General features: G+C 29.1%; 2 protein-coding genes across 5 annotated transcripts in view; one reads left to right on the top strand and one right to left on the bottom strand.

Annotated features, from left to right (window-relative positions):
* Positions 1-3,240, top strand: part of LOC142328446 (uncharacterized) — a 37,520-nt gene extending 34,280 nt beyond the window's left edge. The window contains exons 6-7 of one of the 2 annotated variants that reach the window (XM_075372215.1): positions 1,785-1,946; positions 2,242-3,240. In XM_075372215.1, coding sequence (XP_075228330.1) covers positions 1,785-1,937 — 153 coding nt within the window. In that variant the 3' untranslated portion in view covers positions 1,938-1,946; positions 2,242-3,240. Of the gene's footprint in view, positions 1-1,784 lie in introns of both variants that reach the window. The other variant, XM_075372214.1, reaches the window with a different exon arrangement.
* On the bottom strand, positions 2,251-27,349 carry Arp8 (Actin-related protein 8). Of its 3 annotated transcripts, XM_075372212.1 has the most exons (11): positions 27,163-27,348; positions 25,374-25,541; positions 21,512-21,718; positions 19,540-19,713; positions 18,052-18,162; positions 17,156-17,294; positions 13,768-13,976; positions 11,672-11,818; positions 7,651-7,864; positions 2,514-2,642; positions 2,251-2,426 (listed from the first exon to the last, which is right to left on the bottom strand). In XM_075372212.1, the coding sequence occupies exons 1-11, from the start codon at positions 27,193-27,195 to the stop codon at positions 2,251-2,253; spliced, it is 1,707 nt and encodes a 568-aa protein (XP_075228327.1). In that variant the 5' UTR covers positions 27,196-27,348. The 3 variants fall into 3 exon arrangements, with proteins under 3 accessions (XP_075228327.1, XP_075228326.1, XP_075228328.1); XM_075372211.1 differs by having other exon boundaries at positions 2,251-2,642; XM_075372213.1 differs by lacking the exon at positions 11,672-11,818 and having other exon boundaries at positions 2,251-2,642; positions 27,163-27,349.

Below are 27,349 nucleotides of genomic sequence, written 5' to 3'. Positions count from 1 at the left end.
TTGTTAACCATTAAATTCTGACAATTGAGGTGTAATGACAGGTAATGCTATCTTTTTATATAAGAATGAGTAACATCTTGTGGTTGACAAATTGTTACCCACTTCTTATTCTTCATGTAAAGAACTCAGTTGTTTAAATATTTTTACTAATTCTTTCTAGCAGTTCAGCCGTGAATTTTAAATTTATTTTTATACAATTTCTTTCCATGAATTCAATCCATTTACATCAATGCATTTGTCAAATTTACTTAACAGAAAAATATTGTAAAAAATGTTTATTAAAAGAACTTGTTAATTATTTTGTGAGAAATATATTACCATAAACTTGATTAAATGATACCTCAGGGTATCATTAAAAACATATAAACATTGCGTATTAAAAAAAAATGTATTCATTCACCTTTTATCTAGCTGTCAAATTCTTTCAACATAGACATCTAATATGATAATGCACTGTATGTGAATGTTGGAAAGTTACAGCTTAAGTGTTAAAAAGAAGTTCTTTTTTAAATAAAAGTAATATATTTTTATTATATTTTTAGACATCATCTTTAAAATTGTCTTGCAGAATCATACTTCATCTTCCCCTTGTAAGCATGTAAGCAGATGTAGTGTGAGTGTCATGTGTTTCCTTCCTAGCGAGATGGTTTTTCTTTGATAATCTCTGCTTGATGAGTTCTATGATTTAGAATTTTTAAAGTTTAGGTTTTCATAACCCAATGTCTTTTGCAGTATTAAAAATAATAGTTTAATTCTTTTGAGAAAAAGGGCTAATATGTCTACTGAAAAAGAAAATACAACCTTCCATGCAGGTTTAGTATGTTAACTTAATCAGAGGAATCCCTCCTTAGGTAGATCAAATCCTTTACCTTCCTTACTCTTTATTTATCCTTTGAACAAATGTCATGGGAATTGGGTCAGTAGGCCTGGTTCCATCTGTGATGCCTTGCTGGCACTTTTGTAGATGGATGGACAGTCACTTATTTATTGGAGAGTAGTGAGTCTGTAGAACTAGTCAAGGGTTCGTGTTTCCTCTCCTGTGGTCACACAAGAAATCTTAATTTAAAACAAACCACCTTCAATTATCACTTTTAATGTTAACCTTAAAACAATCCTTAAGCTGATAACTGGATGCTTTTTTTTTAACCTCCGGGTCTGCAGTTAAGCATTACTGCAGAGGACGAGACAAATAATTTGTAGAGTGTGTGAAAAATGCCATGCCTGACTTGGGATTCGAACCCAGGACCTGCGGGTGAAAGGTTGAGACACTATCACTCGTGCCACAGAGGCCAGCGATAACTGAATACCTACTGGATAAAGCCAGGTTTCCTGTTCCTATTTCTAAACAATCAAAAAAGGGCTTAGTTGGGTAAATATTCTCTTGATACGTCTTAACTGAATAGCTTAAATTTCTGCTCTTAACCTTTTAAAATTTTCATAACACTATAAAACACTACTTTACTGTCAATGAGTTATGTAAAGAAGTATGAAGAAGCATGCATTCTTGTGGTGATAATTTTATTTTTGCTTGTAGCTAAGTAATTAATTTGAATTTACACAAATGAGAAATGCATGAAAAGCTACATCAGTATACATGTGGATAACTTATTCTTAGAAACATGTGAATTTTTGTTAATGCTGTTCAAAAACTGTGTTAGATCTTTCAGTGTTCATTTAAAAAAATAATTACCAATGCTAATTTTTTGTTCCAACATTTTAGGTCTAATGTTTTTATCTAGGTCCAAAACAGTAAATTATATATGCAATTAAATTTTTTTTTTCAGGAACTTGTTTTAGCCTACGAACAAACAGATGAGAGAAAGAAATGGGTTAAAGTAACAAAAGATATGGATATTGATTGTATCTTTTATTTAATAAAACAGTGCATAGTGAAAAAACACCCATTGGACAGTACAAAAATAGCTCTTGTGCAGTAGAATATTAAGGTTGTAAACTAGTTTGTCTTTTATCAATTTTACCTTTTTTATTTTAGTTAAATATTCTATTTTAGTTAATTTTTTCTTTTACTAAATATTCTACTTTGAAATTCATAGAGGTATTGATGAGTTATATTTAATATTTGTTCTATTTCCTTCAAACTTTGGTTTCAGTATATTACATTTAATTGGCATAATTTTTAATCATTATATTTATAGGATTTATTCTAGAATAAAACACTTGTTATGCTTATATTTTATTATAAATATTAGTAAAAAATACTGGTTTATAATTCTTTTATAGATGTTTTTCCTAACACCACATAAATGGAGCCCTTTCTCGTAATAATTTTACACTATATTTTTCCCATTCTTTTGGTGAAATCCATAACTCATGAGCAGATTCAAGACAACTTAATACAGCTGCTCCTTTCCAAGCAGTCATTTGTGGATCCATGTCTTTTGGTGATGTTATTATATCCATTTGCTCTACAAAAAAAATTAAAATAATATATAAATTGTTATAAATAAAAAAATTTTGAGTTAATATTTCATTATTAAAGTTTTTAAAGTTACCTCCTCTAAACATGTATGGAACTTGTACTGAAAGTCGATTCTGTAGCCATGTACTTATGCCGTTGAACTTCAGACCACCTCCGACTATTAAAATACATGAATACATTTTCCGTTTTAAGTCATCAGAGCCTGGAATCAAAAAATACAAGTATTAGATTATAATTTACACTTTAGGAGCAAAATAATAATAATAAAAATGATGATTAAACAGATGATAATGCTATAAAGTGTATTATTATTAAATTAGTATTGTAGTTATTGAGTCAGTGTATAATATTATCATTAATTAGTATTACCAGTGTGATGTCATCCTGAGATGTGAATCATATTTATTATTTCTTTGTAATATACTATACATTTCTAGATTTAAACGTATCAATAAATGTTTTAAAATTAATTTGTTGTTTATTTAGAGGAAAAGCTGTTATAATTATATTTAAAAAGGAAAAAAAATATGTGTAGTTAATGTAATTGTAATAATGGTAATAATATAGAAATTGATTTTGAGATGTCTTGTCTAATAAATTAACAATAATTGATAATAATATATGAGGTAGTTTTTTATTTGATAATAATTTATTATTGTTATTTATTTATTATTAGCAGCATGCACAAAATTTCATGTTGTGAAAGGTTATATATAATAATTTATGTATGAAATTTAGTCTTAATATTGTGATCAATCTGATTGTGTGGAATAAATACATTGAAAATTTTTCTTTTTCAATTTCTTATGACTTGTTTTATATGTATTTAATAAATTTATCTTTGGGTTATTCACTTCACAGTGGAAATATTGTGTTTCACATTGTGAAGATCTTTTGTGACATGATTTAGGTAGAAAACAGGGTTGTATTATGCTAATATGTAATTACAAGCAAACCTGTGCAAAAATTTTACTGATTGCCTATGTTTAGTTTAAGTAACTTTTGAGTTTTTTTGTTAATGATATCTCCACATATGTGTGAAGCTTGTAAATGGAACTTGGAAATGGAATTTTGTAGCATTTTCAAATTTTGTAGAATTTTAATGCCATGCTTGACTGGGATTCAAACCCAGGATCTCCAGATGAAAGGTTGAGATGCCACCATTCTGCCACAGAGATCGGCAGTTTGATGTGACTGATGGGTTAAAAATTGTATAAAATTAAAAACAAACCGTGTCAACTGCAGTAATATTTTATTCTAAATAGAGGAAAGTGAGTATAATGATTAAAATGTTACAATAACAAACTATACAGAACTTAAGAAATCATAAAAAATACAGATGCTACAAAACATTAGTACGTTTGTAGGCACATTCATAAACATTAGTTAGTATGAAAACCACAGCTTTAAAATGTTTGAAATATGCACATATACAATGATTGAAATGTTACAAAAAGAAACTAAATGTTAGAAAACATGAAAATACAGTTGCTACAAAATACTAATACTGCTTTTGGTTGTATTACAACCAGATGGTGGTGATTGGACATATCAATGAGCCAGTAAAACAAATTTGAATTTTAACTAATCTTTTTGCACTTTCAACACTTTTTCACTTTCTTTTTCATCCTAAATCTGTTTGATGCACACCTATTGTTGGGGGGGGGGGGGTGTAAATTACCTAGTAATACCACATTTATGGGTGTTTGTGTTAATTGATATCTTATAAATGGTGCAAAACCATTCCTTAGCATATTATATTTAGAGAGATAGAAAGATTGATCCGACTAAGGCAATTAAGATACTTGGGTAATCTCATTTTATCAGATGGAAAGTGTAAGAAAGATGTATGCTCTCGGATCATTCAGGCCGCAAAAGAAAATTTGATTGTTGTCTTAAATTTATATCAGTCATAGCAAAAAAAGCTTTAAAAAAAAAATTGGTCTCGAATATTGCTACATATACCGTGAAACTTTGACACAGCCGAAGGCAGAAAAGGCAAGACCAAACATCTTCAAAATGTGGTGTTTGTAACAAGTTCTCAATGTAAGATTACAAATGACAGTCAATAGAATAATAGAAGAAAATAGCACTTTTATACAGGGTGTTCCATATAAAAAACGCAACCCAACCTTATATTGGTAGGTATTGAAATAATAAAAAGGCATGTATAAATGTAAATGAAATATGCACATATATAATGATTGAAATGTTACAAAAAGAAACTAAATATTACTAAATATTAGAAAACATGAAAATACAGCTGCTACAAAATACTAATACTGCTTTTGGTTGTATCACAACCAGATGGTGGTGATTGGACATATCAATGAGCCAGTGAAACAAATTTGAATTTTAACTAATCTTTTTGCACTTTCAACACTTTTTCACTTTCTTTTTCATCCTAAATTTAAGGTAATGAAACTTTTACGATAAAATTTTGCTCATCAGAAACTGATAAGTGAATATTGAGGATGAACCTCACAGTGGTTGACAAATTTCTGTAACTAAAAAGCACTGATTTACCAAAAGGAGGTTTTTCTACTTACTTTCATAATTCTTTTGGAATGAGAATATTGGTTCAACATTGGGAGAAATATGTAACTGTGTGACTACAATTACAAACTATGTGGAAAAGTAAACATAATTTCTTGTAGAAAATAAAATATACTTTTATGGCATTTTGTTTCATTTGATTATCTCTTTTCATTTAAGAGTTATGAGCGATTGGCATTATATTTCAGCCACCCCTCATACATAAATCTTTTAAACTGTTCTATGGCAGTTTTTGTTGTATTACATTAATAAGTTTAGTTGGCTTGATATTACCAAGCCTCCTAAATTTATTTTATTGTAATCAGTCTCAAGCTGAGTTTTGTACAAGTGGTGCACAAAATGATCCAACGTTTTGTTTTATTAAAAAATATTTATTTGAATCGCAATACAAAAAAATAAAATACATGTTTTCTATATACCTGAAAATTATGTTATCATGTGTTCAATATGACCATCATCACATCTAGCAACTTCTTCAACATGAACTCCTATGCTGTTAATAACTCGACAACACACCCTCGGTTATCTAGTTGCACGCCTCAATGATCAGCTCTTGTAGTTCCATCACTGTATGAGGATGTTTAGGGAAAGTTTTTTCCTTTAGAAATCCCCAAAGAAAATAATCACACAGATACAAATTAGGGCTGTTCAGGGGGCACTTCTGTCCACGTGCAAAACAATTAGGAAATTGCTTTAAAAGGACATTTGCATTAAAACTTTCATGCAGAAAGTCTAAAACAACATTAGCTGTTTGTGGTCTGGCTCTATCCTGCATGAACCACTTGTTTTCTAATCGAAACCCTTTTGCAAGAAGCTGAGGAACAAAATTATTACGTAGCATGTTTAGATAACTTTCACTGTTAAAAAAAGAATGGCCCTATTACAATGACTTGAGATAGCAGCTGTAATTCTTGGAACGTGATGCATCTTTTCATGAAGCATGTATGAATTTTTGGAAGCCCAAAAACACACATTTTGTTTATTAACAACTTCGTCTAGGCGAAAGTGTGCCTCATCTGAAAACCAAATGTTATTCAACAATACGTCTTGATACACAGCCCATTCAGTGAATGCCATTCTCTGATGTTTGTTGTCAGCTGTTAATTTAGGCAAAACTGTTATTTTTTATGGATGCAAATGCAAATCAGATGCAATTGCCTAGAAATCCCAAGTTGTGCTGCTGCTTTTCTTGTTTGTTTACCCGGACTTCTCAGCAATGCTGCTCTGACAGCTTTGACATTCTTCTGTGGAGAATGAACATCGGCAGGCTGTTGGTGGTTACTCTCAAATACTGAACCACTATAAAATTTTTTGTAAAGTCTATGTATTGTTTCAAATGAGGGTGACCACTGAAAAGAGGAATGCTATTGTCTTTGTGTAAGCACCGCACTTTTCATTTCATTTAAAAACAACACAGTTGCTGTTCAACAGTCAGTCTTCTTTTGTCAGCCATCTTGGAATGATACACTAACAGTGCAACTCGAAAGAGAAGGAACTAATATTCATGAACTGCTGTCATAAAACACACTAACAATTATTAACCTAAACAATTATTGCCAAAACAAATGTCGGCTCATTTTGCGCCTCTATGTACATCTGCTGGAGAGTCCCTGAATAGGCAAAATCACTTCCATATCATACAAATACTTTGTAACTTTAAAGGTCGTATTCTTAGGGTAGATCAAGTGGACATTTATCTACAACATACACAAAACCACCATGATGTGATCAAGGTAAAGGAAAAGGTAAATTTTTCACCTTCACAGACAGTATGAAATGAGGCAATTGATCCTATCCAAAAGAATCCTAAACACTCAGCACATCCATTCTTTCGATGAAAGACTAAAGAGATAGGAGAAATTGGGTAATCAGCATCTTGCTGATTATTAATTCTGCTACTTGAAATATTTTTTGTAATAATCACTTTTCTTTAGTACGTTTAAAAGACATTAGAAACCTGGTAAGGCTTCTCTAAGGAAAACCATTTGCCTATTCTCAAACTGTAGGGCCAAGTAAGATTATACCTAATTGTCACATGTTGAGAAGGCTAAAGAAAAAAGTATTTATTTTTCTGTCTTAAAATACAGCTTATAACAGGTTAGTAACCAGCACAGTTATATATAATAGTCTTATCTGATCCTGACCTTATCATTCCTGGATCGTTGTAGTTAATTGAATCCTAAACAAAGTGTGTACATGAAAAAAGTGGATACACATTAAGTAGTACTGAATATTTTGCCAGTATGAATAAATAAGTATTAACCACAAAAATTAAAGTAATAAAAAAATTTTGTTTAATGCACAAAAGTATAAAATAAAAAAATAAACAACTCTAGGCAGTTAAATTGTCTAAAGAAAATTGTACTCATTTTATTAGTTATTTTTTATTTTTGTAAATAAGACTTGATGCATTTTATAACGGATTATCTCTGGTTTTGTAACTACACAGAAATTACCATTAAATAATAGATAAATGAAGTTGAAACCTACAGTAACAAAATTGTTAATCCAGATTGAATTTATGTACAAAATTTAATGGGCTCAATAAATGGTTTCTATTAGTAAGTTTTATTATAATTAACTTATTGAACTGAAATAAGATAACTCAGCATTATATTGAAGAATGATGTTCAAGATTTTATTAATAGTATTACCACATCTATCAATTGATTGTAATATGGCTTGATCAAGGCCTAATAACTGATCAGGATTAATTGTAAACTCCTTATCGGATACATTTCCTCCAGGACCGCCAGAAGCGGTTTCAAGCATAGCATCAACTACAATATCTTCATCACCTCCAGTAACTCCACTTCCATCACCGAGTCCTTCTGAATTTACTTCCAAGTTTTCTTTAGCTCCTCGTCGCTGCAAAAAATAATACAGAAATTGTTAATGCTTATTCAAAACAAACCATTCAACATAGTCTGAAATTATTTATTTAAATCTTTTTAGATTCTTAATAGTACTTCACATTTAGTGCTCTGTTCAAATACTATTCCTCACATAGCAACTTTGGTTTCTATACTTAATTTCTTTATTTACATTTTTTGGATTATGTTTTAGTGAACCTTTAACAAAATTTCCCAAATTTAGGAAAAATTTGCAAAAAATTACCAAAAAATTGTTTTTAATATACTCTTTTCACAATAATGCTTCGTTAATTTACATTAAATTAGAACAAATTTTTAATTAATTAAATTTTTTAATGCAAATTAAGTTAAAAAAAAAAAATCTTTTGTTACATTTTGGGGGCTATTGTTTGTAAAAGGTCATCACTGTAAAAAACATAAAAATTAAAAGAAAGATTTATTACTTTATTAGTGAAAGTCTTGATGCAAATGTAATTGCTTTTAACAATCCATCTAGTAAATTAACCGATTTTTTCTATCTCTGAAGTTATGTAAATGAGATTTTTCATTTATTTAACTGAAATTTTACGTCACTATATATCTACTTAGTGATAGGTTTGGATTAGTTTTAAACCATCTTTGATGAGGTGGTGGAAGCCTTGTAATTGTCATGACGTGTACAAATATACCCATGTATAAAGAATATTTTATTTTACAATATTACAGAAAGAGAAGACAAATATCTTAAAATTACAACAACGATAACATAATATATGTTTATCAGCTGTATGAGGCACTTGAGGAAATGTAAATAAATTGTTGAATTCTCTTTTATTATTTGCCTTTTAAAACTTTTCATTACTTTACCTTTTAAAAAAATAATAAAAATGTAAAATTATTTTTTTTTTTACAAAAAATTATGAGTTGAAGAAATGTTCTAAATGTATTGTGATTAATGTATTTTTTTATTTTAACATTACACAATTTGTGTAGCTTAGTATATTTTGTTTATGTACGCTTAAATGCACAATATTAATATTCTTTCATATTAGAGTTGATGCTCTTAAATTTTATATATGTTGACTATGTAAAACATAAATAAGGTAATAATATCATGTTGTAATGACATACATTAGTAGCCATAGTCATTTCTTTACAAAACAAACTTTTATCGTACAATAAGATGAAAAGAGTGACACAAAACTATATCATCATGTCACCCAGAAAATTAAAACAATAACTTATAAAGTATTAGTTAAAAAAAACCTAAATAGTTGATGAATAAAGTACGGTAAATCCAGGTATATCAGTCAAATTTCATTGCGATGATGGTTTAACGCATTCAGTGCTGAGCACTTGCAGGCGTTGGTCTATGCATATATGCAACCTGCTGACCACGCACATATGTATGGTAATACAGGGGCTTTTCTATCTATTGGTAGGGGTCAGCATGTTATTGTTGACTCAGTATTATTGTATGTTAGAAACATTTATATTTTGTTACTGTGCAGTTTCTTCGCTGTTACATTGAACCAGTTTTTTTAGTACAGTTTTAAATTTTTGTGAACTTTCTTCACTTTTGAAAGAGGTTAGATTTATATTAAATAGATTTGTTTTATAAATTATTTGTATTTACAATTATATTTTACTTTTATAGTTATGTACTAATACTATTATTTTCATTTTAAATTAATACCTTTTGGCGATTATTTATATCCCTTATGATAAAATGTACATTACATAAATATTTTTAATTTTATTATTATTCTTTTAAATAAAAATGTTAAAATATACAATGTATTATTTCATTGTTTAAAGTATAAATAGTATAAGTTATTTTACTTGTTTGTCACATCTATTCTAAAATGTTCAAAGGAAAGTACAAATTAATTTTCAGATGTAAACAAGTCAAATGACAGATGAAAATAAACTGTAAATTAATCTAACTGATACAAAAGTAAAATACATTTTAAATCAATTATTGATATTCTGAATAAATTGCGCGTAAATTTAACACAGACATTTTATAAGAAAAACTTAGGTCTTTCTTTTTCATAAAACAAATAAATAGATTATTTTTATCTAATTAAAAGGCTAGAAAATTAGTTAACATAAATTTCAGCAGGAACAAGTAAGAAATTTATGAATACGCTCATCCAAATGCTTGTGAGTGTTCAGTATGGTCAGTACAAATCCAGTGCTTTTTCATCTCCTGTGCACACCATATACTAGCACATGGTCATGTTTTTCGAGTTTTTCCAATGTTTTATATTCCAAGACATATATAAACGTTGATAACCTATAATCTTAAGTGAGTTAAAAACAAAAAAATAATTCAGCATGAGAAGGGTTAATACACTGATGAAAAGCAAGCAGTGAATGTGTTAATGAGATTGTACAGACAGCTAGAGATCTGCTTGTACAGTTCATGTTAAGTTATTGCGATGACTGTACAAATTAGTATATTTATTGTAGTATATTAATTATTGTACTTAGTATAGTAGTGCAGAAAATCAATATAACCACGCAGTAAATATTCCTTAGAGTGTATTAATTGCCAACTACTCTTTCCCTGTGCAATACTACTACTGATAAGTTTAAATTTTAGTTATTATAACATTATTCTCTGAAGTTTCTGTATTTAATACTTTTAACAATGTGTGTTCATGGTACAATTAATTAATTCTCTTTATTTATATTAAAATCTGTCGATCTTGCAAAAAATACAAACAATAAAGTGAGAGCTAAATACTGGGTTAATTGAAAATGCAAAGCACGTTGACTTAAAGTAGAGAAAGAAAGCAAATGGTACATGAAAATCAACTGAATAGCTATAAATAGCAAGATTTTTGTTCTTGGCATTCATTAGCATTGGTGCATGTCTAATATTATTTTTATGCGCTGTTTTATTAGAAAATCACTATGCAAACATGTAGTTTAATCACATTATCAATTCTGCAAGTATCAAATGAATAAATGTGTTTGTAGCCTACATATTGTGTTATTGTCTGTAAACACTGAAAATAGCAACAAAAAAAATCACTGACGCACGGCAAACTTACAATAGATATTAGTGAATGAATTATTTTTCAGCTATTAATATTATTAATTACAATTATATGAAATGATTTTGCTAAATTATTTGTTCTTTCTGTTCGGCTTTTAAAGAGCATATCATCTCATCTTCCAATCCAGCAGCCTTCAAACAGATAGTTGCACACCTGGTCTCCTGCATGAGGTCCTGTGCCATCACGCTGAATTTTATTATACGTAATAATTTTTAATTTAAATAGTGAAAGAAGAGGAACAGGCACAAAATTTTCAGGCTACATTATTTTTCCATAAATGTACTGCAGACCTGCTGTAAAAATTTCTGCTCTATCTCAGTTTTTATCACAATGCATAATTTTGTTCACTAAATGATGTGAATCATTTCACATCATATTCTAAACTATGAATATTTCTACATCCAATATTCTAAACTTTTTTTTTACAGTAGAGATGTTTTGGGCAAATTTATACCAAATTTCATTCTAATATCTCAATCATTACTAAAATATACATTTTTATTGAAAAACCACAAAATTGAGTAATGGAAAATGAACCAAGATAGGAAATTTGCCTATGCAGAATTTTTTTTGTTTATTTTGTTTTGAATCAGTTCATCAAGTTTTACAAGCATCTTTCAAAAGAAACTATAATTTCTAGTCAAATTTTTATTTGTGTTCTAGAGTATAAGTTATCTCTTCTTTTTTTATTATATTTTATGATCCAAAAATCTCAACCTACATGTTGTTTTTATAAAACAATAATAATAACTAACACTTGTTTCTCTAAGATAATCAGCATCATGAGGATCTTGTGGATCACCAGTTGATCTTTTTTGAGTTGTAATCATTTTTGTACCTGTCACACCCAATAATTCTGGTTGGAAAAGGCTAAGAGGTGCAATTAGGCATTCGTCTGCCATCTGAAAAAATAAATGAAAAATATACAATAAAAATGACTAACAATAAATGATTTTAAAAATGTTCTTTTTTGTAATATCAATTATGGTAACTATTAGAATTCAGTGTATGGTATCTTTAAATTATTTAAAAAAATTTATATGAGGAAGTTTAACGAAACTTTTGTACAAGTTTCTTAATTTGAATAATGTCTCGATTTCAGTGACATAGTGGCAGCTTGTTTGCCTTTAATCTGAGGTCCCAGGTTAGAATCCCAGTCAGGCACGGTATTTTTCATACACTACAAAATCTTAATTTCATATTCTCACAATAAAAGCTTTGAGTTTATGTGGTGAATTAATAAAAAAAAGTGTTCATTAATCCAAAGCCCACTGGGGGGCTGGTCTAGTTTTATTAGCTGATTTTTGAAGTTGAAGGTTCTGAGGTTTTAATGCCACTAAAAGTTAGTTGTTTTTATATGGATTTGAATACTAGACAGAGGATATCTGTGTACTTTGGTGGTTGGGGTTCAATTAACGTGACATCTCAGTAATGATTGACCTGAGTCTGTACAAGACTCCACCTCATTTGCATTTATCCTCATCTCATTGGGCTGTGGGAGGGATGCTTATTGTTCAATAGTGAACAGATTGCAATGTACGCATTAGGAAAATTAATAAATTAATTAATCCGTGTTCATATTACTCACTTCAAAGTAATCCTCATTAAATAAAATACTTTTCAGTGTTTTTGCAGTTATGCACTTTACAGTTAGCCTTCAATTTACTTAGGAATATTTGTACAGAGTGTTAGAATATAACTTTTTAATTTTTGTTCATTCTTCGGAAAAGAAAAGAGTTGCTGGGCTCATTTGGAAAAATAGTGACCGAGATATTTTTTGTAAAAAATTCCATATTTTGATAAAAAGATTTAATACAATTGAATTGGCACATTATGTTATTAAATTTTCATTAATTACCCTTTCTTTTCCACTGATAGCTTCATGAATCTGGTACAAAATGTCCAAATAGTATTCTTTGTTGACTGTAGGTAGAAAAAAATTCATGGGACACAATATTACAAAAGTGAAGAAAACAAAAAGAACCCTTCTCTAATATTTGAACTAAACATGCTTTTTACTGACCTTGGTTCATAGAGATGATTGGCTTCCAGTTCGTATCTTTGTATCCACAATAAAAACTGATTATGCTGCTAGAAACAATGCTGAATCTTATTTCTGAGCAAACTTTACCACCACTCATTCACACTCAAAATATTAGTAAAAATTATATGAACCATACAAGATATCAACCTCTTTACCAACTGTCACAAATCTTTCTTAACTTAAGTTGATCATTCAGAAAAAAAAATTACAAACTTGATAAATACAAAACTACATAATTGACTGGGTGCCAGATCTAAACAGTGCAAAAAATTTACACATTAAGACAGATATCAAGAGTTGGTAACATCCCAACAAAAAATCTACTGTAAAAAATTAAAAACATACAAACTTTGTATATTTACAAGTACGGATATGGAGATGTCACTATAAAAATTTGTAATTTGAAAAATCTCTATCATTGGTAAAAGTTATGTAGTAGATGTGTTAAAACATTATCTAAAGTGTTTTAACTACAGAAGATTGACTGACTGATAACACACCTCATGTATTTCTATGGCGTCATTGAACTAGCCACCAGTACATGTAACTTTTAGTTAAGGAACACTTATAAAAATATAATGTCCCATCAAAAAATACAAATATATGCTTTTCACTTTCATATCTGTTTTTTATGCTTCAAGATCACTGGAAAAAACTAATTTTTATTTTAAGTTTTGTCTAGCAGATGATAATGAAATTTTAGCTTAACACTGAGTTCTTTAAGTTCTATACTATAAATTTTGTTTCTAAAAATACTATTAAACATTTTTTGAATGATTATACATTAAATTAAAAGAAAAAACTAACCTGGATAGTATATTTTACGGACGGAGTTTTTGGTTGCTTTACAATGAACGATTTTTCCATTGAGCCACATACATCAAGATTAACATGGCAACAATCATGTTTTAATTGCTGTAATAACATAGCATCTAACATACTATTTTTTGGATCACATGTTTTATAAGGAAAAGCACATTTCTGTAATAGCCAATGTAATGCCTGTGTTATATCTCCTAAAAAAAAAAGGTGAAATAAACCAATCATATTTTAAAATTATACAGGGTGTCCCATATAAAACGCAACCCATCAATCCAACTCATCCATGGAATTTCAAAAGTCAAGCTTACTCCCCTACTCATTACTGTAATGGACTCGTCCAACATCTGAACATCGCGGCGACGCAGTAGAACACTACCGATAGTAACAACAATGCAATCATAATGTTCAGTGTATTGCTAGAGACAAGATGGTGTTTTTGCTAGATGAATGTGTTTTCACTGTTGGGTCGTACTTCAGTACAAAATCAGTGGTTGCAGTGCAAGATTTGTTTCGCCATAAGTACCCAGATAAACCAGCTCCTAACAAAACATCATTTATTAAGGTTAGTTAACTTTTAGAGAGAACTGGCTCTGTTAATAACAAGGAACACAAAAGATCTGCATCAGTGTTGAATACAGATACAGTCACTGAAATCAAAGACCTATTACTCGCCTTGCCAAATAAATCGATCAGACGTTTGTCTGCTGAAATTAATTTGTTTAAATCAACTGTTCATCGGGCAACCAAACAATTACAATTACGACCTTATCCCATTCAAACGGTTCATCAACTTCTTGAGCCCGACAAAGAAAAACAGCTACAATATTGTCAATGGCTTTGTCGATTTCTGCGTGAGGGAATTACTGTTATGGATTCGTTACTTTTCACAGATGAAGCACGGTTTCATTTGGATGGCTACGTAAACAGCCAAAACAGTAGAATTTGGAGTACTGAAAATCCCCACGTTTATCACGAAAAACAATTACACCTGCAGAAGTTGGGCGTGTGGTGCGTGATATCACAGAAGAAAATAATCGGTCCTATATTTTTTCGAGTACACCATTAATGCAGAACGATATCAGGATATTTTATTTCAGTTCATTGCACTCTTGGAAGAGGAAGACAGACACTGCTGGCTACAACATGATGGTGCGACATTGCACTACGCAGGTTCAACTTCTGATTTCGTTGAGGAATTCTTTGGTAATCGTATTATTGGTCGAGGCTTGTGGCCACCAAGATCTCCAGATTTGACTGCGGCAGATTTTTTTCTATGGGGTTATCTCAAAGAAAAAGCCTACAGCAACAAACCACGAACACTTGAACAATTGAAAGTCAATATTGAACAAGCTGTATTAAATATCCAGCCACAAACTTTGAAAAAAGTTGCGAGAAATGCTGTAAAAAGAATTGAAGCTTGTATTCAAGAAGATGGCGGCCACTTTCAACATTTTCTCTAAATGTAAGGTAATGGATGGTAATAATAAAAATTACATTTACACATGCCTTTGTATTATTTCAGCACCTACCAATATAAGGTTGGGTTGTGTTTTATATGGGACACCCCCTGTTGTATTTAATTAAACCAATACAGAGTAATTTTTCATTATAATTATATTAATTTTTAATAAATGATAGACTATATTTGGTGAATGTGAATTTCTGTTATTAAAGTTTTAAAAACTTGTTCATCAATTTCAGCTATTCTTGAAGTAGGAAGCAATCATGTCGTCTGCATTAAGAAAAAAAAAAGATGCAAAATACTGGTTTTTTTTAATGTTAACTTTATTTTCATAATAAAAAGTGTCTTGCAATTTACAAATTATTTTGTATTAAAAAGATGCTTATGAGTGAAAAAGATATCTTTTTAAAAATGTTGACTTTAAAGCTACTATCTTAGTTTTCAAAGGGAACTTTTCCCATAACCAAAGGAAGTTAAAACATATAAGGAAGTAACCAATTGATAAGACATAGGTTCTGGAATATATTGAGATTAAAAGACTAATGCAGAAATTACTTAAATAAGTGCATCAAACCTCAAATCATCAAGTGACATGGAAAAAATTTTGTAAGTTGTAAAAGTTGTAATCTGTTCGTGCTTCAGTGTAGGTATAGTTCATTCTTTACAGCTGTTTTTCTAAAACGCGTTAATTTATAAAGAAGAAGGTTACTATAGCAGAAGTTTATGTGCATTCTGGATCCTTTCAAGAAATACATCAAATATTTGCAGAAAAATTTCCAAGTGTCTGCATCCTAGCAAAGAGTAACTTACATAATTTGGTTAAAAAATGGTGCAAAGTGGGACTAAATGCAGAGATGAAATGATTATTTCTCTTACAGCCATAGTTTCCTCATTGCAATCGCTGCAGTGATCAGCTTCCATAAACTCTAAATAAAACCTTATTTATTGTAGTATACTTTATTGATGCCAAAATTAGCTGCATATAGAAAATTAAAAGTTTAATGAATTTGCACATTATACCACAGTTAATATATTTATGAGTTAGTTTTAGTGAAAGCCAATAAAATTCATTGCACAGTAATGTTTTTCTGATTATTTTACTAATATTGATAGTCATATTTTGTTATGATAAAACTAATTTAATTTTTGTTCAAATAAACAAATGATGCAATTCTATGAAGTGGATATGAGTGAAAAGTTCAAGTTATCTTATAAGTTAATAACATGATTAAAAATATAGCTAGGATAAACCTGCTGTTATTACTTATTCTTACATTAATTTCATTGTTTTACTTAATATTTGCAGAATTCTTAATTATAAGATAAATTATGATGTTCAAATATAATCAAGAAATGTTAAAGAACTTACAAAAATAATAAATTAGGTTTATTTAATACAGCATACCATTAATAAAAAATTCTATTTCTGATATTAACAGATTTAGAAATTAATAAAGATGACATAAAATTAACTATTTTAGAAAAATATTACATATATAAATACAAACAAAAAATTTCAATTTGATAAACCATCAGTCATTTAAATTAATATGGAATTTTCATTATTTTAGTATTTTTATTATGCAATAAAATTATTTCAATCATGACTGAAGATGCAGAATCCTGTGAAAGTATTTACACGAAAAATTAAGGTAATATATGTCTTATCTCAATATTCTGTATCAGATAGTTTATTTAATACAATTTAAATATTTCTAACAATTTTACATAGCGGCCTAAAGCTATAATATTTTTATCAGTTAATATGACTAATTTTCAATATTAAATTTTATTTTAAGCTTTCTTAAGTGATAGCAACATACAAGCTATAATTACAACATTGGTATAATCACTTTGAAATTTCTTTTCAATCAAATTATTATCTTTTAAAATGACAAAACACTGCATTACCACCACCAAAACCCATTCTAACTCTTGTTGCTGGATGAGATATACCATCTTCTACACATGATACAGAAGTCTTTTGATGGCCACAATCTACGACACATGCACATCCTAGACCTGCACCAAATGTGGCTGCCACATGATCCTGTCAAAGAAAGGTTTTTTTATTAGGGAACTATTTAAAAGTTCATCCTTATTTTCTTATATTATTAAAAATGCTTATAATATTTTCTCCTTAATTAAGGATAGCTTTTCCATCATTAAATATGTTATTAGACCGATTGAAGTAAATCATTTAGAGGAGGAAAAAAGTTGTTATCTGGAATGGTAAAGGAGGTTATAATAAACGTAAAAAAATAAATGTGTGAGCGGGGGTGGTGCAGGGTTGAAAAATGTTATATTGCGATTTCCAGTGTGGTTATTTAAGACACAGGAAGGTATACTTTCACCAAGTTTTATCAAAATTAAAATATTTTTGTGGAAATTAAAAATAAAAAACGAAAAAAAAATTTTCTTTGAAATTTTGAAGTTATTTTAAAAAGTGACCTCCACAAAAGTTGTAGATTTTTGCATGATCTACAACTTTTGTATTGGAACATTTTTTTTCAACCCTGCAATCCCCCAATCACCCCTCCAATACTCCTGCTCATGTATTTATTTTTTTTTACGCTTATTATATATAAGCTCCTTTACCATTTCCACTTATAAAAGTCCAGGTAACAATTTTTTTCTCTAAGTGTAATTTGGTTGGACTATATATATTTGGAAATTATATCTTAATTTTATGAAAATTTAATTTTTAAAATACCACAATCTGAATATGTAATTGAATATAAAGACATATATTTAATTAAAAAATAAATTTTAACTGTTAATTTAAACAGAATCAAATACTCTCTTACCTGCAGTAAAAAACATGTTCCAAAACCTATTTTGTTTAATAATAATGTAGTAAGTTCTTTCAAATACTGTCTGTTAAAAATATCTGGTATAATAAGTACAGCACGGTAATTCTGAAAAACAAGAATGTTACTACATGTAGGCCTTTTTTGTTGTATACACACAAATGTTCAAATAAATTTTACTGAATAAAAACTAGCTTGCAATGATCTCACTTGCTACTATAGACAGTAGGTTGTTTTGTTTGTATGGGCAATGTTTTCCCTAGGAATTATTTTTAGATAGCTCTTTAGAAAAAACAATTTGTTACGGCATATATTTGAGCTGGTCAATATAAAATCATTATTTGTAATGAATTTGGTTCTATGTGGGGTAAAGATATTATGGATGGGATGTATCCTCACTCCCTGAAGGAGGACTGAGGTAGTTGGATTTGTTTCATTTCATATTCCTGTGGATAGAGGTTGTCTGTTTCTTACTTTTTACGTTTACTCTTTCTTCCCTGCATCCTACAGGGTTTTTGGCTAAGCACTCACTGAATTTTGTCTTAAAAACACAGGACCTTTAGAGGTACAAGATGCTTAGTATTTGTATATAGTAGGTTGGGAGTGGCTTTGCTGGTGAATCTAATCAGAGATAGTACAAAAACTCAATCTTGGGCTTCGAGGTATTTATTAGGTAAAACCAAGTGACCTAATTTTTTGTAATGCTATACATATTCTGTAAATAAATAAAAACAAAAATTTAATGTCTGCTTTGTAATAAAATCTAAATTTTTCTTTTGTAAATTACTATATATATCTTTGAATTTTGTTTCTGTCAGATGTCCTGTTTTTTTAAAAAAAGTGCCTTTAAATATAGATATTTTACAGTTTAGAATAAAGTGTTAGAATCAGTAATTTAATCAAAATTCAGTAAAATATTGTGTCATACGCAAAAGAATAATGTTTTAATAATTTCTATATATTACCCCATGATTAGTGCAAATCTTTAACATTATAAAATTGATGTATCATACTGTCAATTATGTTAAAATCATCCTGGTTCAGCGTTTCAAACTATAAGACAGAATGAAACATGTTTTAAAAAATGATCTAAACACAAAGGGTAAGGTATATTTCTTTATACTTTGATTATTATAGTGATTTTATCTCAGATTTATATTTTTTTGTATTATATCACTACTTTAATTTCCTTCAGAATGTAAAAACAGGGGATGTGATGATACTGATACTTGGAATACAGTTAAGAACCATGCTATTGGTTACATTGTACTAATGGTTTTTTTCTGGAAATTAAAATTTGTATCTTCATTTCTTTTCTTTTGTTTGTAAAACAAATGATGAAGGTAACAATAGATGAGGTTAAAAATTCAGTACCCCTTGGTATCCATATCAGTACCCTTGAAAAGTAATACTGATGCAACCATAATAAAAACAAAAAAATAGTACTGATAAATATATTAATATTAGTATTATGTTAATACGCACTCTTAGTTCCTTTGCTGGAATATTTAATTTGTTTTCAATAACCCAACACCAGATGGACTGTAAGTCTTCTAATACTGCTGTTAATGAACCTCCAATTCCATTGTGTACGTTCAATTCACCTCGACGAATTGGAAAATGAATATTAAAATCAAATGCTGGATTTAACTGTATTATCTAAAATAGAATTTTAAAAGTATAATTAGTGATCTACAAAAAATTAGCCATCCAGATAACTGAAGGATGTTTAAATGTATAAAAGCTAGTAATATTAGATTAATGTCTTCACCCATTTTTCTAGGGTTATAGGATGATACCCATGCCATTTTTTTTTATCTCAAAGTAATAATAATAATAATAATAGAGTAAAGAATGAGTTTAAGAGTAGTATAATATTTGTGTTTAATTAATATTGCAATTCAAAATTTTCAGAAATAACGGTCTGGAAAAGAATCATGTAAAAACCAAAATATTGCAAAGAGTTGATCCAAGTATCAACCTTTGATGATGATAATAAAAGCATTTAAATAAATTAACAGTGTCTTATGTAGTAGTATGAACATGCTCTGTAATATTGTGACTGAAATTTTGAAAGGCATTATCTAATAAAATCTGAGTTCTTAAAAATATTGACCAGTAATAAAAATTGTTCATTGTTATATAAATAATATTAGGTAAACAATAAAACCACTAAGTAAAAACTAAAATAGAGTGGTATGTTGATTAGAATCCTTTAAAAGATGCAGTTAATTATTAGCTTTTAGATGCAAAATACTTTCATTTATCAAACTTCTTAGTTTGTATAACATAATATTGTACAGTTATCTTTCTTTCTGGTCTACCAGATATTTAGCCTATTATAGTGTTATTCTGTGCGTTGCACTTGATCTTTATCTTTAACTTCTCGTTATAACATCACAATCATTATTTTCCTATCTTGTCTTCATGACTGTTGAGTATTAATTCATTGGTTGTAATTTTAGAATCTTGATCATTTTTACCATATTCATTAATATTATTATTACCATTTACTACTGGGAATTTGAGTGCCATTCTTATCAGCTTTGTTAAAGAATTGCCTATTGTAGATAAAGACTCTTTGTTTGTTAATCATTTTTTTCCATGATTTTGTAAGAATACAGCATTTAACTTTTTCCTATGCTTCTGTATATTTCAGATATCAGAAACAAGGATACAAACTGTGTTTAATGTATGTGATATAAAACCTTGTAACAGAATGAAATATTGTATTAAATTTTAAATAATGTGTTTTTGTCTGAGTGCATTGTGGTAAGCTGAAACAGATAAACTGCTCATGTGTAATTGGGAGTTAGTTGTATTAGTATATTGTTGAATGTCTTTTAATTGATTAAAGTAATACAGTTTCTGATAAAACCATTTTTGGCTTATTATAGATGAATTATTTATTTTGAAAAAAGTAAAATACTAACCTAACTAGACAAGAACAACATATAAATGACTAAACATATCAAAACTACTATTTACGGACGCTACAGTATCAACTACCATTGACAAAGGAGCTGCAAAATCCTCTGGAAGAGGATTTTGTAGTGAAGTACTCGCACATTTCACATGCGAGTACTTTTTTGATATATGATTTTTTTTTAATATTTAACAATGTGTTTAATATCCTGGTTTAGGAAACTACTTGGTATATGACTGGTGTGATCAATAACAAAACTGTAACATTGATTTTTTATCTTTTTTCTGTCATGAGGTAATATTTAAAATCCATAATATCTAGCAGGTAGCCCATTCATAATTCAATGAAGGTTACATAATTATTCATATTTATGTTAACTTAAAGAAAATGTATTTTACCTCCTAGATGATATCAGTCGGGATACTGTCTTCTGAAGTAAAATTACTAACTATTAATTTTTATCTTAAAATATATATTTAATAGTATATTAAACATTTATTTCAAAAATAACTATAACAAACTGAAACTTACCTCATCACCAACAATAAAATCATTTTCAGGTTTTATCCATTCTCCACCAGATGGACTTATTGTCTCTGGTACGGAACGACGATTAAATGCTGCTATCTGCTGTGGAGGTGTTGCATAGCGCCTTTGACCATCTGACTGCAAACATGACTGAAGTGTATGTGATATCTGTAATCTACATTCGTCCATTTCTTGTGTAACTTCCGCACTCTGAAAAAGTTCAGTTTATTTGGAATTAAAACTTTTAATATAATTTTTATATCTTAATAGATTTATTCCTTTCAATTTCATGTGGATAACAGCAAAAATATTCAAGTAAAATAAAAATTTAATTTTCATTATTTTTTTTTATAACAATTTGTATAAATAAATTCCTTCGTACATGAATAGTATTACAATGATAATTTTTTGTTAAATTAAACTTCTAATTCCTATGACAGGGTTCCCGCCGAATTTTAAAATTTGTTTTTCCTGACCAATCTAGTAAACATTTCCTGACTCTCATAATGTTATGCTACTGCCATTTATTCTGCAAAGTATATCTATATATATATAATTTTATTTTTTTTAGGAATTTAACTTTACACTACTGAACAACAACAATGGTGTATGTCTTACACTGAAGTTTCTTTGATTTGTCAATAAATTTCTTTACGTCATCGAAAATTGGCAAGGTTCATGTTCTAAGCATTTCACATTATCTAACCATCTAGTCGTTAGTATTTTAAAACAAATTTATTATTTCCTGTGATTGTGGTAAATTCAGCACATTAAACAAGGAGTAAAGATCTCTTAAAAAGGTATGAATATTTTATTTGACAGATTCAATCCCTGTTTTTGTGGCTCCATTTACAACATGTAAACCGCAAACACAATATTCACCAAATGCTTTTCTTCAGGGCATTCCTCTATCAGTTGATCATTGAACATTTTTAAAAAGCTGAAATTCACATTTGATCCATCCATATTTGTAATATTTTTTTTTATCTAGCGGAGGGATACAGTCTATGAAACCATTAGATGTTTGGAAGTGGACTTTTCCCAAAAATATACTGTTATAATACCTTGTTCGTACTTTATTTGTTTCTGTATCAAAAAATCACAGAAATAAGTCCATTTGACTCCTCTGTAAAATCTTATTTAATGCTTTATGAAAAACAAAGCATACCACAATTAGCACAAGAACTCAGCTAATTTTACAGAATGACATCAGAGTATGGTGCAAGGTCATGACTGATGACATAAGAGCATGTAGTAGCTCTAAGCTGGAATTTTAATGCTATACAACTATCAATTTTAAAAGATGCACCAATATCTTCACATAAGCTTAAGGATAATTTATTTTGTACAACATTGAGAATTCATATAATCTTCGTCTTAGAAACATCGTCTTTATAATAAAAAGACGTAATTGTATTGTCATTTAGCATAAACGAAGTCGAGGATTCAACTGTATCATTTGCTGCTAAAATGCTACTACTCTGATCAGAAGATCCAGGCAAAGAACACACAGGTATATCACAACTGATCTCATAACTGAAGTTTTGAAGTACCACTGGGAGATAAATTGTTTTCAGTGAAGGCTGAGAATTACTATCTTAATTGTTTCATTATGCTGGATTCCTTTATTGCGTGAAATCACTGCCTTTTGGCACATTGCCCAGTCCAAAATGTTTTTTCACACATCACAAAAAGCATGATACACATCTCTTCTCAACCAACTGAATTCTGGGTGTAAGTTTATATCTAACCACTGGTCATTAAACAAAGTCTTTTTACATGCATTTAAAAGCAATTAATTACCTAAAATACAAAAACAAAATTCATGATGGTTTGAGAGAAATTCCAAGAAAACTGTTAACATTCTTTAAATTTTTCAGTGGTAACCTTTTGTTAAAATTTCACCAGTTAAACAATGAACTGCAATTTGGAATATTCTTCCTTTAATATAAAAGTATAATTAGGGAATGCAAATAAGAATGGGACATGTTAATGGCTGCTTGATGCATGTAATTGCAATGTGCTGGGAAAAGAGGTTGCCACTTCGCTGGAAAAGTATATCAAATACATTTTGGCATTACTTAAAAAATACTTTATTAATAAAACTAACACAATTAAACTTAATTCAATAACAAAAATGTAATTCTCTGAAACTTTTTGCAATTTTTTCTGATTTTTTTCTAAAAATTCTTAACTAATTTTTATACTTCCTGCCTGTGAGAACCATGTATGAATCTGAAACCAAAGTAAAAAATAAAATAGTTTGCTGATTAGAGATCCAAAAAACTTTAAAAAAATAAATAACTAGAAAAAAATGAGCTAAAAGTACTACTTGATTTTCTAAATTTCAACTATTTAGCAACCTTCAATTTAACAAAGTTTAAAATCTTAAAAGAACTGAACACGTTACTCTATTTTTTAGTGCTTTCTGAAGATATTTTTCTTTCAAAAGTGCATTTTAAATTTTTTTTTAGTATAACCTTTATTTTTGTTAAATATTGGTAGGTATACACAAAGTAAAACGTGCAGGAGAAAATAAGAAAGGCAAAAAACCAGTATATAGTAAAAAATGACTTAAGTCTTTATGCCATTATATAATATAATAATTCAACGCCAAGTAACAATGACCACAAATAAATAATATCTTCAATTCTTTTATGAGACCCTGTAATTTTTCACTTGACAGATTTTTCATTAAATTATTGGGAAGAAATTTACTGTAAAAAACACAAACGGAACCTTCATTAAAAAATAAAAAAGAATCATCAAAATCAATCAGTACATCTGGTAATTTATTAAGTTGAGTTAAATGGAGAGCTCTCTACCTTTTCTTCAAGTCTTACAAATAGTGATACATGCCTAAGCATTTAATGGCCTCACCATCATGACCCTCAGTTTGTGTTTCCTTGTTAATAAAGTATTGCAACACAATATGTTGAAATTCCTGTCATCATCAGTGCATGTACTGTGGCTGTAGCTCTGCAATCAACATCAAAGTTCTTTATACTTATTATTGGCCATGTCATCCCAACCCCCATAGGGAAGACATCTGCCTTGTACGATTTCGATCGCCACTCCACCCCCCCTGTTAAAAGCCCTGACGGGCTTCAACAGAGGTCGTCTTTTGACTCTCTAGCTAATTACATCTCACAGTAATTAGCCAGGCATCGTTTATTAGCCATGTCAGTTTTAATTTCAGATACTGATAAACCCTGCAGCAAGGAAGACCTGTGGGAGGCCAAGGCACGAGACCGTGCTCGGATCCCAGTAAGTCGACGAATTTCCATGCCGACCCTGTTCCCCCTCTTTACAAAAGGCAGAAAAATATGAAAAAACTAACATTCCAGTCTTTATTAAATTTTGTCTACTGATAACTGAAAAAGTAAATAAAAAAATAAATGATTAAATAATAAATATGGATTTTCTATCCAACTCTGACTTCAGTTAGAGAAGGCCTTCCATGCTTCTCCTCAGTTCTTTGTGTAGTTTAGCAATATTTAAAAGTACTTATGTCATATTTATGTTTTCAAAAAGAGAGCTTCATAAAATATAGATTTTATTTCTGTTTGCATCAAATGTGGACTTATATTTAATTCAGACATTCTCTGTGTTGTCTGTACTTCAAACCACTTGTTTATAGTTGACAGGTTATACTAAGACTCATTTCAAATTCTTGATATTTTGATGACAGATATTTGCAACATTCCTATAACATAAACCAACAATTACAAAAATTAACAATTTAATAGTAAATTTAAGTGTGCAAATAAGATCTTTAAGTATTTAAATAAATTATTAACTACAATAATTTATTTACTGATATTTTTTTAATCTTTCATTAAATTAATGTTTTTTTAGTACTTACACGGTTAACCTGCAATGGTAAAATGGGATCACAATGTGATTGACCTCCTGGTAAACGTTTTCTCGCAATTGCATGTAATTCTGTATGAGGATTTAAATCAGAAGCTCGCCCAATACGTACATACATTGATCCTGGATGAATTATTATTATTGTATGAGCTTGCATATGCTGTGAAATTAACATAATTGTAATATAGTTTATGTATATGAATTAGTAGTTAATGACACAGTTAGAAGTTAATTATTTTTAAATTAATGATATAAAAATTAAAAAGTTAAGACTTACTTTTTCCTATAAAAGTATGATGCTTAAACTTGGCAAAACTCAGGCCTAATTATTTAATTTTTTTTTATATTTCATATAACCATTGCAGCTTCACCTGAGCTATATGATTACTAGCATTTTCTGTCGCAGTCAATTTTTTTTATTTTATGTATTTAGTCAACAACCCTGGACAGGTGCAGCCAGTCGCACATATAGTAACACTGGTAATGGCTCTGTTGGTTGAGCTGCTGGGCCATATACTGTTCTATCCCTTAAAAAAATTGGAATTAAAAAAAAAACAGAAAATGGTTTTTAGATATTTATCTGAAGAGTACTTGCAAGCCCAAATCTATTGAATATCTTGTTTACTATAATCGGGAATGAGAAAATTTGTAATCACTGTTAAAAATTTTTAACAAAAGTACTTTCTTCTAAGAGAATTCTTTTCAGTATATAGCCAGACCCTGTGGTGAACAGAGTAACTTATGGAAGATACTTATACACAGAATACCACTTACACTTTGTTGGGCTAGGCATGTTGATATGCATAGTACTTTAAGTTTATGAAGAAGGCAGAAGGAAACTATTTCACTTTTCTTTTCTCAAAGTAAGTTTGGCATGAAACCTATTCTTGAGATGACGGAATTGTTTTTTGGATTACTTATGTTTGATTGCTTACAATTATCATTCATTACTGCACTTAAAATATATACATCTTAACTTAAGTTACTGCTTACTTATGTAGCAGAGTGGTAGCATCTTTGCATAATTTGGATTGACTTTGCAATTTCCAAAAAAACTATAAAATTTTCAATCATGGGTGTTTGTATCGGCTGCAGATATAACAGTCAAAATGTATTACCAGTTAACTGATAAAGATTTGTTTAATACATAAGTTTGATTACAGTACTGTTCATTAAACTTGCTAACAATTAAATAAATTAATATTTAATGTAGCAATTATTCATTATATACTTCTCATAAGCAGTTACTTGTATACACAAAACAAAATAAAATCACATTTACTTGTTATGATAAATAAACCCTTTATCAAAGCAGGAGTACCAAAAAAAAAAAAAAATGATCATAAGGACTAAATAGACAAATCTTTCCTAAAATTATTTTGAAGATTTGTCAATACATTATGCTGTGCAAAAGTATTTACACAATTTTTTCAAATAAATATAAAATATGAACAATAGCAAAATTAGTCATTTTGTAAATTAAGTATAGAACCTTTATTATGGAGAGGAAAAGAAATTGGGAAATGATGCATTTATAAAAGATTCATTAATTTAATTTAGAGGATACTCAGTAGTATATGACTTAAAAACAGGGGCTGGAATTTGATTAATTTTGATAGTAAATAAAATTTTTAAATCTACTAATTACTGAGAAGAAGAATTTACATAAATCAAAATTTGAGTGCTCTCAGTTAAAATTATTTCCCTATTTATTATACTTTGTTTTAAGCAGGTTAACTTAGGTAAGCAGAAACATAACCTTAATTCCATTTAATATTTACCTCCGCAAAACTTTCTTGGTATGAATGTGTCATTGTTATTACGCTTTTAATATAACTAATCGTAAATAAAGCAACGTTATGGTTATTATTACAAATTATCGTTGTAATTTGTGCTTTCTTTAACTACCTTGCATATCTTAACTTGTAAACAAAAACCGGTAAAAATAATAATCGATTTTTCAAATTA

This window comes from Lycorma delicatula, chromosome 7, assembly GCF_047948215.1.
Source record: "Lycorma delicatula isolate Av1 chromosome 7, ASM4794821v1, whole genome shotgun sequence".
In the NCBI taxonomy this organism is placed as follows: domain Eukaryota; kingdom Metazoa; phylum Arthropoda; class Insecta; order Hemiptera; family Fulgoridae; genus Lycorma; species Lycorma delicatula.
Note: the sequence above shows the minus strand (reverse complement) of the source record. Positions and strands in the feature narration are given on the sequence as shown.

What these genes read in the sequence shown, in the direction of transcription:
- Arp8 (XM_075372211.1), bottom strand. Translation starts at nt 27,195, where the DNA reads ATGACACATTCATACCAAGAAAGTTTTGCGGAG. An exon ending in ACCAAGAAAGTTTTGCGGAG is followed by an intron (nt 25,542 to 27,162) that starts GTAAATATTAAA and finishes TTAATTTCACAG; the next exon opens with CATATGCAAGCTCATACAAT. An exon ending in ATTTTATTGTTGGTGATGAG is followed by an intron (nt 19,714 to 21,511) that starts GTAAGTTTCAGT and finishes ATTCTATTTTAG; the next exon opens with ATAATACAGTTAAATCCAGC.